The sequence below is a fragment of the Muscardinus avellanarius genome, assembly GCF_963383645.1.
Source record: "Muscardinus avellanarius genome assembly, chromosome: 14".
Taxonomy (NCBI): domain Eukaryota; kingdom Metazoa; phylum Chordata; class Mammalia; order Rodentia; family Gliridae; genus Muscardinus; species Muscardinus avellanarius.
In genome coordinates this window covers 86,938,653-86,950,276 of record NC_137800.1, presented here as the reverse complement: position 1 = coordinate 86,950,276, position 11,624 = coordinate 86,938,653, and the positions used below count along the sequence as shown (strand labels likewise).

The 11,624-nt window shown below is 44.4% G+C and overlaps 1 protein-coding gene across 1 annotated transcript; it reads right to left on the bottom strand.

Moving 5' to 3' along the window:
• Positions 1-3,165: 3,165 nt before the first annotated feature.
• On the bottom strand, positions 3,166-4,116 carry LOC308272918 (olfactory receptor 2B11-like; the record flags this gene model as incomplete). Its single annotated transcript, XM_080709957.1, has 1 exon — positions 3,166-4,116. The coding sequence occupies one exon, from the start codon at positions 4,114-4,116 to the stop codon at positions 3,166-3,168; it is 951 nt and encodes a 316-aa protein (XP_080566083.1).
• Positions 4,117-11,624: the final 7,508 nt, after the last annotated feature.

Below are 11,624 nucleotides of genomic sequence, written 5' to 3'. Positions count from 1 at the left end.
TGGCAACTGCATATGATCAGTACCTGTTGACAAAACTGTCTCTCTACCCCTCACCACAAAATCCACAGCAAAGTGCAGTCGGCTTTTGTGAATGACTGAGAGGATCGGCCGTGCATGGGACTCTGCTGGTCAAGTGCCAATTCAAGGAGCAGAGGAGGGGAACCACAGGTTTAGGGGAAAGACTTAAGCCTCTGAGCTCTCCAGCTTGGACCACACGTTGCCCTTTTCTCAGGGAAGGAAATGGAAACAAAAAGCCAACAGGGCAGGGGTTTTGTAAGTGGAGCTCGGGATTGGCCAGTCAGTTGCTGCAATCAGAACATGCTTTCTTGGACGATGTTTGAGACTCAGAAGAATGGGTCTTTCTGCCATAGTTCTTCACTGGTTAAGAATGCCAGCAGTTTCTTTGTATAAAGAGACCTGCCTTTAAAATCGTACATTCTGAACATTTTAGTCAAGCTACAACAGGTCTGGAAAAACCTCTGTGGGGGAGGGGCAAATATAAATTTTCTTTATCTGTTCCCTTTGCCCTTCAAACTGCAGATCTTTTTTTGCTTTTTTTCTTCTAAAGTGGGGATTTGTCCCTACTTGATTAAAGATTGAGTGGAATTCTAGATGTGGTTATTTGTGTCGGAATTCCCCCCCTTCCTTGAGTGTATGCTTAGTTGTTGAATATATATATTTGGGACCATTACATTTTTTGATGTAATATAAAAAAACTCATGATGTATGTAAACAAATGTATCAAAGTTAATCACCAATAAAGCATGGGATTGAGAGAAGGGAAAGGAATGGGATGGAGATTGGATAAAGGCTAATTGGATGATGTGTACTTGTATATCCTCACAAGTCTTGTATTCCATTGTGATTTATTACTACAATGCATATATATATATGTATATATATACATATACATATATATACATATACATATATATATTTTTTAAAGTTGTTTTTAAAATAAAAAATAATAAAAATATAAAATCAGTATCTGTTATAAAAAACGAAACTCTAGTACATTATTAGTGGGATTGCAAGTTAATGCAACCGATTTGGAAAACAGTATGGAAGATCCTCAGAAGAATGATAACAAACTCACCATGTGATCCAGCAATACTACCTCTGGGTATGTACCCAAAAGAATAAAAACCAAAATATCAAACCAAGGCATGAGTAACTATGTTCATAGCTGCACAATTCACCATTGCCAAACTATGGAACCAGCCAACATGTCCTTCAACAGATGAGTGGATCACAGAACTATGGGATATGTACACAATGGAATTTTACTCAGCCATAAAGGAGAACAAAATTATGGCATTTACAGAGAAATGGCACAAAAAATAAGAAATCAGATGCTTTCCTGAATATGCTAAAACTGGGGAGAAATGGGTAACAGGAGAAACTCTAGATGAAGAAGGGATCCTATAGAGGAGCAATTAAGGCGACCTATCTGAGGGAATGGGAGAGGGGAAGAGGGTGACCTATCTGAGGGAAACTTCCTTATGTTTAAGTACATGATGTACTTAAACATATAAAAGTAAATCATAAAACCAAGCATGGGAAGGAGGGAGGAGGAAGGAAGGGATAGGGATTGTGTAAGGGCTAATTGGGTGATATGTGCATGTATATCTCCACAAGTTTCTTACCCCATTAAGATGTATGACTACAATGCACCAATAAAATTTTATTTAAAAAAGAAAAGAAAATCAGGGCATGGTGGCGCTTGCTTGTAATCCCAGTACTTGGGAGGCTGAGACAGGAGGATTGCACAGGTTTGAGGCCAGCCTCAACTACACAGTGAGGCTCTCAGCGACCTAGTGAGACCCTGTTTCAAAATAAATTGTGAAATAGGTTGGGGGTATAGCCCAGAGGTAGAGGCCCCTGGGTTCCATCCTCAGGACCACACACACCCACACAAAAAGAAAAGCAATTAAATGTTTGCCTTAAATACAAATTAAAAAATTAGGATATTGCAAAAGCTGGTACTAGAAAAGCATGAGAAAATGATTGATATATAATGAGTTGATGTTATTGAGTAAACTATTGCAATACCTCCTTACACATCGTCATCAGCCATTCTACTTCACCTCTCTGTCAATCAACCATTTGACTTCACTTTCATGTCAGACTTGATGGTCTGATAGATAATTTAGTTCATATTTTTACCCACTTTTTTCTCAAGGTTTCTCCTGCTAACCACATAATTTTTTTGACTCTTAAATAACTGAACTAGCCAGGTGTGGTGGCGCAAGCTTGTAATCCCCACGCTTGGGAGGCTGCAACAGGAGGATTGCATAGGTTTGAAGCCAGCCTTAGCTCCTTAGTGAGGCTCTCAGCAACTTAGTGAGACCCTGTTTTCAAATAATATATAAAATAAGTTTGGGAGTGCAGCCCAGAGGTAGAAAGCCTCTGAGTTCCACCCCCAGTTCCACCAAAAAAAAAAAAATCCCACAAACAAAACTGTATCAAATATATTTAAATTTAACTTATTCTGGGTATATTAGCTCCCCAGTGAAAGCTAATTGTCAGTAGTAGAAGTGGCATAGAAGTTTCTCGGGATTTTAATCAACTTTTGCCTTTGGAAATATATAGAGTTACTTCAGTCAAATACCTCAAAAGTAATAAATCCCACTTAGACCTGTAAGAAACAAAGAGTGAGATAGAATTTTAGATTAAATTATTATTTAAAAATCAGTGGACAGGTGGCTGAGAAAGTCAGTAATAGAGTATGAGATATTAACTTTTTGGTCTTGCTGATAACTCATAAAAAGTGTTGATTGGCATGATATATTTATCTTGAAATCATATTAATAATAGTAAGAAGGTAAACTGAATTCTAAGGTTTGACTTTGTTTTTTTGACAGAATGAGTCCATCAATAAGCATTTGTTTACATTGCCCATTCTCTAGATCTCTACTATAGAATATTTAGACAGATACAAAACAATGCCATGGTTTTTACTCTCATGCAAACTGAAGAGAAATTGAAGATTAGAAATCACACTTGAAATGATACCAAAAAAATAGCAATATGGTACAAAAACATATATGTAGATAAGATAGGTCCTCAAGGATGGTCATAATTTTGAAGGAGGTTAAATCAAGAGACATTTTAAAATTGAAGATCTCCTGAGCCATCTATGGAGAGTGTGGGGTTTAAAAGCAGTCATGTTTGTTCAGCTCCCCGAGGGTACAATGAGGAAAGAAGTCTCTTCATTGCTCCTTTCATGTCCTTGTTCCTCAGAGTGTAGATAAAAGGGTTCAGCATAGGAGTCACCAAACTGTAGAACAGAGACATGATCTTGTTTTTGTCCTGAGAGTTGGTAGCAGAGGGTTGTACATACATGATGATTACTGGCCCATAGAAGAGAGAGACAACAATCACATGGGAGCCACATGTATTAAAGGCTTTCTTCTTTCCTTCTGAGGACCGAATCCTGAGCACAGTTGCCACGATGAACCCATAGGACACAAGGATAAGTGACAAGGGGACCAGGGAATAGAACGTCCCGACAATGGAGAGCATGGCTAGGTTGAATGTAGTGTCAGCACACGACATCTTGATCATCACTGGGACCTCACAGAGAAAGTTGTCTACCTTGTTATTACCACAAAATGGCAGCTGTACTGTGAGGGTTGACTGGAGCAAGGAGTTAGCCAAGCCACTTAGCCATGCCACGGCCACGAGGAGGATACAGAGTCGCTGATGCATGATAGCTGGGTACCTCAAGGGCCTGCAGATGGCAATGTAACGATCCAAGGACATCACGGCTAGGAGGATGCACTCAGTGGCCCCCAGGAAGTGAAACATGTAAAACTGGGTCACGCAGCCCCCATAGCTGATAGTCTTATCTGGGCCCCAAAGGTTCAGCAGCAGCTGGGGGATGGTGGTTGTGGTAAAGCACAGGTCCAAGAAGGAGAGGTTAGAAAGGAAGAAGTACATAGGGCTGTCAAGTTGAGGATCTGCTCTGGATACCACGATAATGGAGATGTTGCCCAGCAGTGTGCAGACATAAGCAACAAGTACCGTTATGAAAAGAGGCATTTCCAACCAAGGATGGTTGGAGAAACCCAACAGAATGAAAACCTTTGGAGCACTTTCATTGCCCAAAATCATGATTGTTGCTGTTCTTGGTGGATTCAAATTAAAGTGAAGACTTGTATTTTTTAGTATTAAATTTCTCTGATGTTAGACCTGTCCAGTCAAACAAAATTAAGTAACAGTGAGTTATAAAGAGATTTTTTCTGTGTAAAGTAGCTCCACCAAAGTGATTTGATGTGTGCAAGCATGATTAATACAGGCCCGAAATATCACTTTGGCATTGCCTCTAAAAGAAAAGCTAATGAATTTCTATATTTTACCCAAGAAATATAGTATAGCAAATCTTAATAAAATAACTACTAACATAAAAATTATGATGACCTTATATTAAAGAAAAGAATGAAATGGATGAATGAATTATTCTAATGGGCCCTAGAACCACCCATGCTGACTTACCACATCGCTTCTATTCTTTCATCCATGATCTGGTCTTTGACGTGTTCTGATTATACTTATGAGGCGATGTAGGTGAATTCAGAGATCCGCATGGATTGGTCTGATTTGCATAAAAACCACACACACTGCTATTCCTTAGTTCTACTCCCTAACCCTAAATCGACTTTTGCCAACTTAAACTTTATTATAAAGAGAACCATGCAACTGGAAGAAAATAATCTCTTGAAACATGCTCAGAAACATAAAAAGTAACACAAACTGTAATGAATTACAAAGGCTCAAAATAAAAGGTAGAAAAACGTAAAAACCTGGAGACAAAAGAGGTGCTAGGGATGATCTGCTGGTCACTTCCACTTCCACTATATACATATGTAAGAATATCAATGCCAATTTCAATATCCTGAATGCAGAGGGGGAGGGGAGTGGAGAGGGAGCCTGGGGAAAGCCCACCAAACGCCCTGTGCATGTATGTCAATATCACTGTGGATACATTATGATATGAGACTATGCACCAAAAAAAGTATAAAAAGAGACACCAACACTTATCAAAAAATTATGATGCATATTAGTGCCTTTGACATTGTGAGTTTGTACCTATCACACATTTTAACCTTTACATGTTGTTTTATCAGTTTATTTATTTCTGTTCCAAGTGTGAGTATGTGTGTGCTTCTGTGATATGAATTGTGATGCAAAAGTATTCCTTTGTGTAGACAAAGATACATTTCTTGAAAAATGCTGATGTTGTGAAAAACAAAATCTGAAATAAAAAATCTTGGATGCAGTTGCCTGCTAAGTTAACACATTTACCTTTTAGATATTGCTTACATATTCAGAACCTACCTTACCTTGCTAGGAAAATTAATTAGTCCAACATGTGTGGCCATACTTCTTAAAGTGTAATACTAAATGTTGAGTTGGGTATTTTCATGAGATACAGTGCCATGTTTTATGGTCTATATCTGCTAGACAAATTTTCTTCAGGTTGTATCCAAATATGAACAGTGTCCTCATCTTCTGATAAGTCTAAAAAGGACTGCATTTTCCTCCCTTTCATTTATTAAATTTACTAAAATATCCTGACTGAACCTCATGTTAAGGCCTCCAATGTTTTATTACTAGCATACATTTATGCAAGCAGCACCCCTAGATTACTTTAAAAATATTTTTCAATGTTTAAAATTATGATTGTTAGTATTAAAAGATGTCAGCTTATTTCTAAATTTTCTTCTCTGTAACTTTGCATAAAGAAATACCAACATACATGGATTGTACAAAGATTAAATCAACCCAGCTGTAGAGTTCAGCCCCCACTCACATGGAACACCTACCTTAAATCAATGTTGATATTCTGCAGCAGTATCCCATTTTACTGCAAAAAAGAACGTTGATCTTTTAATAAGAATTAACTATTTATTGGAACATGAATTGATCATCCCCTTTTTATTCAGTGATTTTGTCATATCATAGGTTTCTAATACTTATCTGTTTATTTGATTTCAAGGATACCAAGTATTTTTAGATGTGGCAACCTATTTTACCCCAAAAATAATAGCTAAAGCAGGAATCTCTCACTCTTTTTATAAAGCTGTGAGACTTTGTTCTCCACAGAGATAATAAACCTCAGTGGAAATTTCTTGGCAAGAGACACTATAGCAATTCCCTTGTGGGTATACTTCCTTGTAACATTCTTGTCCCAATAAAATAAAATAATAAGTTTTTGCACCTGTGGTGGAAATCTGATTCAGGGCTAAAAGACTCCTAGTATACTCAATCTACCTAAAATTTTTCTTTGGATCGCCAGAGGAAAATCAATAATTATTTTCATGTCAAGATAAAATTTTTTAATTTATATTTTTCTCAGAAATATGTCCTTTAGATCTTTTGATAGTTTAAAAAATATACTGGAGCATTAGAACCATATACACTGTACTGAGGTTTAAGAATGATGGAAACATGTGTGCACATTTCCCTGTAGATCCTTCCTACTCCTCATTTATAATATTTTTTAAATTTATTTTTATTGGTGCATTGTAATCATACATCATATTGGAATATAAGACTTAAGAAGATATACAAGCACACAATTAGCCCTCATCCAGCCCCCATTCCATTCCTTCCCCCTCCCTCAATCCCATGCTTGTTTGGTGATTAACTTTGGTACATTTGTATGTACCTCCCACGTTTTAAAGAGGCTCCATCCTCCACTATAGGGCCCTTCCTATAGCTCGACCTCTTCCTGTTGCCCCTTTCCTCCTAGTTATTGCTGATTAGGGGAAGCATCTGGTTTTAATTTTCTGTGATATTTCTCTGTGCATGCTGCATTGCAAATACCGATCCCACTCTTGACGGCCCAGTTGTGGCCTGGCTACCCGGTGGACTGATCCAGACCTCACTGGCTCAAGCAGCGGCCTTGCCTCATGGGAGGCCCTGGTTCTGGCCTCGCTGTCCCTGACACTTGCCTAACCCCTCAGCTGGCTCCGATCCAGGCCTTGGAGGCCCCAGCACCGGCCTTCCTCACGGCAGGCTCTGATGTTAGCCGATGGCCCTGGCATGAGCCTAACCCCTCGGCAGGCTCCGATCTAGGCCTCGGAGGCCTCAGTAGTGGCCTTGCCTCACGGAGGGCTCCGATGCCGGCCAGTGGCCCCGGCACCAGCCTAACCACTCAGCAGGCTCTGATCCAGGCCTCAGAGGCCCCAGCATCGGCCTTGCCTCACAGCAGGCTCCGATCCTGGCCTCGCTGGCCCCAGCACCGGCCTAACACCTCAGCAGGCTCCGATACCGGCCTCAGAGGCCTGAATAACGGCCTTGCCTCACGGAAGGCTCCGATGCCAGCTGTTGGCCCCAGCACCGGCCTAACCCCTTGGCAGGCTCCGATCCCAGCCTCGGAGGCCCCAGCACCGGCCTTGCCTCACGGCAGGCTCCGATCCCGGCCTCGCTGGCCCCAGCACCGGCCTGACCCCTCGGCAGGCTCCGATCCCAGCCTCGGAGGCCCCAGCACTGGCTTTGCCTCACGGTAGGCTCCAATCCTGGCCTCGCTGGCCCCAGCACTGGCCTAACCCCTCGGCAGGATCCGATCCCGGCCTCAGAGGCCTCAATAGCGGCCTTGCCTCATGGAAGGCTCCGATGCTGGCTAGTGGCCCCGGCACCGGCCTAACCCTTCAGCAGGCTCTGATCCCGGCCTCGGAGGCTTCAATAATGGCCTTGCCTCACGGAAGGCTCCGATGCTGGCCATTGGCCCCAGCACCGGCCTAACCCCTCGACAGGCTCCGATCCCGGCCTCAGAGGTCCCAGCACCAGCCTTGCCTCACGGCAGGCTCCGATCCTGGCCTCGCTGGCCCCGGCACCGGCCTAACCCCTTGGCAGGCTCCGATCCCGGCCTCAGAGGCCTCACTAGCAGCCTTGCCTCACAGAAGGCTCTGATGCCGGCCAGTGGCCTAGGCACCGGCCGAACCCCTCAGCAGGCTCTGATCCCGGCCTTGTAGGCCCCAGCATTGGCCTTGCCTCGCGGCAGGCTCCGATCCCGGCCTCGCTGGCCCCAGCACCGGCCTAACCCCTTCGCAGGCTCCGATCCCGGCCTCAGAGGCCCCAGCACTGGCCTTGCCTCACGGCAGGCTCCGATCCCGGCCACACTGGCCCTGGCACTAGCCTGACTCCTTGGCAGGCTCTGATCCCAGCCTCGGAGGCCCCAGCACCGGCCTTGCCTCATGACAGGCTCCGATCCCGGCCTCACTGGCCCCAGCACCGGCCTAACCCCTCGGCAGGCTCCGAACCCGGCCTCAGAGGACTCACTAGTGGCCTTGCCTCACAAAAGGCTCCAATGCCGGACAGTGGACCCGGCACTGGTCTAACCCCTTAGCAGGCTCTGATCCCGGCCTCGGAGGCTCCAGCACCGGCCTAACCCCTCGGCAGGCTCTGATCCCAGCCTCGGAGGCTTCAATAATGGCCTTGCCTCACGGAAGGCTCCGATGCCGGTCATTGGCCCCAGCACCGGCCTAACCCCTCGACAGGCTCCGATCCCGGCCTCAGAGGTCCCAGCACCGGCCTTGCCTCACGGCAGGCTCCGATCCTGGCCTCGCTGGCCCCGGCACTGGCCTAACCCCTTGGCAGGCTCCGATCCCGGCCTCAGAGGCCTCACTAGCAGCCTTGCCTCACAGAAGGCTCCGATGCCGGCCAGTGGCCTAGGCACCGGCCTAACCCCTCAGCAGGCTCTGATCCCGGCCTTGTAGGCCCCAGCATTGGCCTTGCCTCGCGGCAGGCTCCGATCCCGGCCTCGCTGGCCCCAGCACCGGCCTAACCCCTTCGCAGGCTCCGATCCCGGCCTCGGAGGCCCCAGCACTGGCCTTGCCTCACGGCAGGCTCCGATCCCGGCCACACTGGCCCTGGCACTAGCCTGACTCCTTGGCAGGCTCTGATCCCAGCCTCGGAGGCCCCAGCACCGGCCTTGCCTCATGACAGGCTCCGATCCCGGCCTCACTGGCCCCAGCACCGGCCTAACCCCTCGGCAGGCTCCGATCCCGGCCTCAGAGGACTCACTAGTGGCCTTGCCTCACAGAAGGCTCCAATGCCGGACAGTGGACCCGGCACTGGTCTAACCCCTTAGCAGGCTCTGATCCCGGCCTCGGAGGCTCCAGCACCGGCCTAACCTCTCGGCAGGCTCTGATCCCGGCCTCGGAGGCCTCAATAATGGCCTTGCCTCACAGAAGGCTCCGATGCCGGCCATTGGCCCCAGCACCGGCCTAACACCTCAGCAGGCTTCAATCCCGGCCTCGGAGGCCCCAGCACTGCCTTGTCTCACGGCAGGCTCAGATCCCAGCTTTGCTGCGTCCGTCGCCAGCCTCACCCCTCGGCAGGCTCTAATCCGAGCACCCTCTTCGCCCAACTATTTGTCCCACGTTCTCAAGGGTGCTTGGTGGTGGTAGCATTCTGCCTCTGGGGTCATTACTTCAAAGGTTCCAGGTGAAATGTATCAGATCTCCGCCTCCCCTGAGTACTGGCCACTGCCATTGCCACTGCCTCCACCATTTCAAATCTTTCCCAAGCTCTTTTTCCACTCTGAATGTTGTCCAATCTTCCTAAGCATGCGTGACGGTAGCATTCAACCTTTGGTATAATTTCTCCAAAAAAAAAAAATAATAAGGTTGGTAGGCTCTGATTTCTGCTTCTCCTGAATACAATTCTCCACTGCCAACGCGGAGACCGCTTTCAGCACCGCCTTTCTCCTTGGTCTCTGCTAAAGTCTCTCTACCTACAGGTGATGTCCAAGATTCTTAACAATGTAGAGAAGAAGCAGTCCTCCTTAGCGGGGAATTTTTCCAATAATTCCAGTTCATTTGGATAAGTTTTGTCTGCATCTCCAGTATCCTGGCATCCGCTATCTCCTTGACCCTTCTCCGATATTTTCCTTTTTTCTTTTTCTTTTCCTTTTTTAAAGGGTCCTTCTGGGTGGAGAGGGGTTTGCCTAGGGGTGCCCCGCCAGCGCCTGCCCACCCGCCCAGGGTCGGGGGCCCAGGGGCCGCCTCATTCATAATATTGAAATTGGTATTATACTTGTGTTAAAATAAAGAATGAACAATAAATTGTCATGACATAGTAATTCCAGTTAGTGAATTGAATGGAAAAAGCTAAAATGTACAATCATTGAGAAGGTGTTCCTACACTTAGTTCTTGTTGTACATTGGGTCAGTGGTACACATATATCCCAATATTTTGTAGAAAGTAACCAGCTTAGGCTCTGATTGTGCTCCTCATGATCACATCTGAGTAGCCACTATTGGATAGGGGAATTCATATCTTCTGTATATGATAAAAAAACCGAATAATTTTCAATAGGAATGTTAAGTCCTGGTAGATTGTTTTCTTGTTTATCATGTGTTTAGAATCTCCATGTGTGATAGTTGGGAGACATAATTTATTATCATAAAAGAGAATCTTTGAGCTAGATGTGGTAGTGCACACCTGTAATCTCTGTACTTGGGAGGCTGAGACAGGAGGTTTGCAGGTTCAAGGACAGCCTCAGAAATTTAGCACATAAAATACTTATCACTGTATAGGAAGTTTTTATGAACTAAAATTATCTGTATTTTGATAAATTACCATTTTAATTATCTGCCATGGAAACAAAGTGCTGTGGATGCTTTAGTGAATGAAAGCAAACCGTTTCTGTGTTCATGGGGCTTATGGTTTAGCAGTAAGTAAAGGAATTTATTAATGATCACTTACAAGGCTTCAAATGAGAGGCACCTTAAAAGCAAGTAAAAGTGTGGATGTTTCACTAAATTAAGAATATAAAACAATATTTCTTAAATAAATAATTGGGTCTGAATAATTTGTATTTGGTAAAGATGGAAGGAAAGAGTCTTGTAAGTAGAAATAAATTCAAGAGAAAAAGACCATATCCCTGTGAAGTGAATATATGTCTTTATTTGGTAAGTATAAATGAATAATTATCTATAGAATGGAGAGAGTGAAATAAGAGTGATTGCACTTGAAATGAGGACTGTATTTCCTGAAGCAGATTGCAGGGAGTTGGATAAAGTATGCAAATATAGAGTGAGTGATAAGGTAGGTCCAGGTAAAAGAAGGCAATACTAGTTGTGGACATTTTTTTTTAGAGGGGGTGGGCTGTTTTTGGGAGTTGGGTTTTCTTTGGGGGAAATGTATTGAGGATTGGGCCCAGAGGTATTCTACCTCAAAGCTAAACTCCCAGAACATTTTATCTTTTGTTCTGAAACAGAGTTTCACTAAACAGAGTTACTGAGGATTTCCTTAAGTTGTTGAGACTGACCTCAAACCTGCATTCCTCCTCTCTCAGCCTCCCAAGCACTGGGATTACAGGTGTGCACCACTGTGCCTGGGGAAATGATGGTAGTTTAAATGTGAAAATGGAAAGGAATACAGAAGTGGGAGGTACAAAATATGAATGACTAATAAACCTTGGTAATAATTTTGATATGGGAAATTATGAAGGGGTTGTTGTAAGATATTGTTCATGCTTGATGATTTATACATGTGAAGAAAAGGAAAATCCATTCATTAAAATAGTTTTAGAACAGAGCTTTGCAGTGAAGGGAGAGTAGGTATAAATATTTGGATGTGTTGACTTTGAAATGCTCTGTCTATTTTTA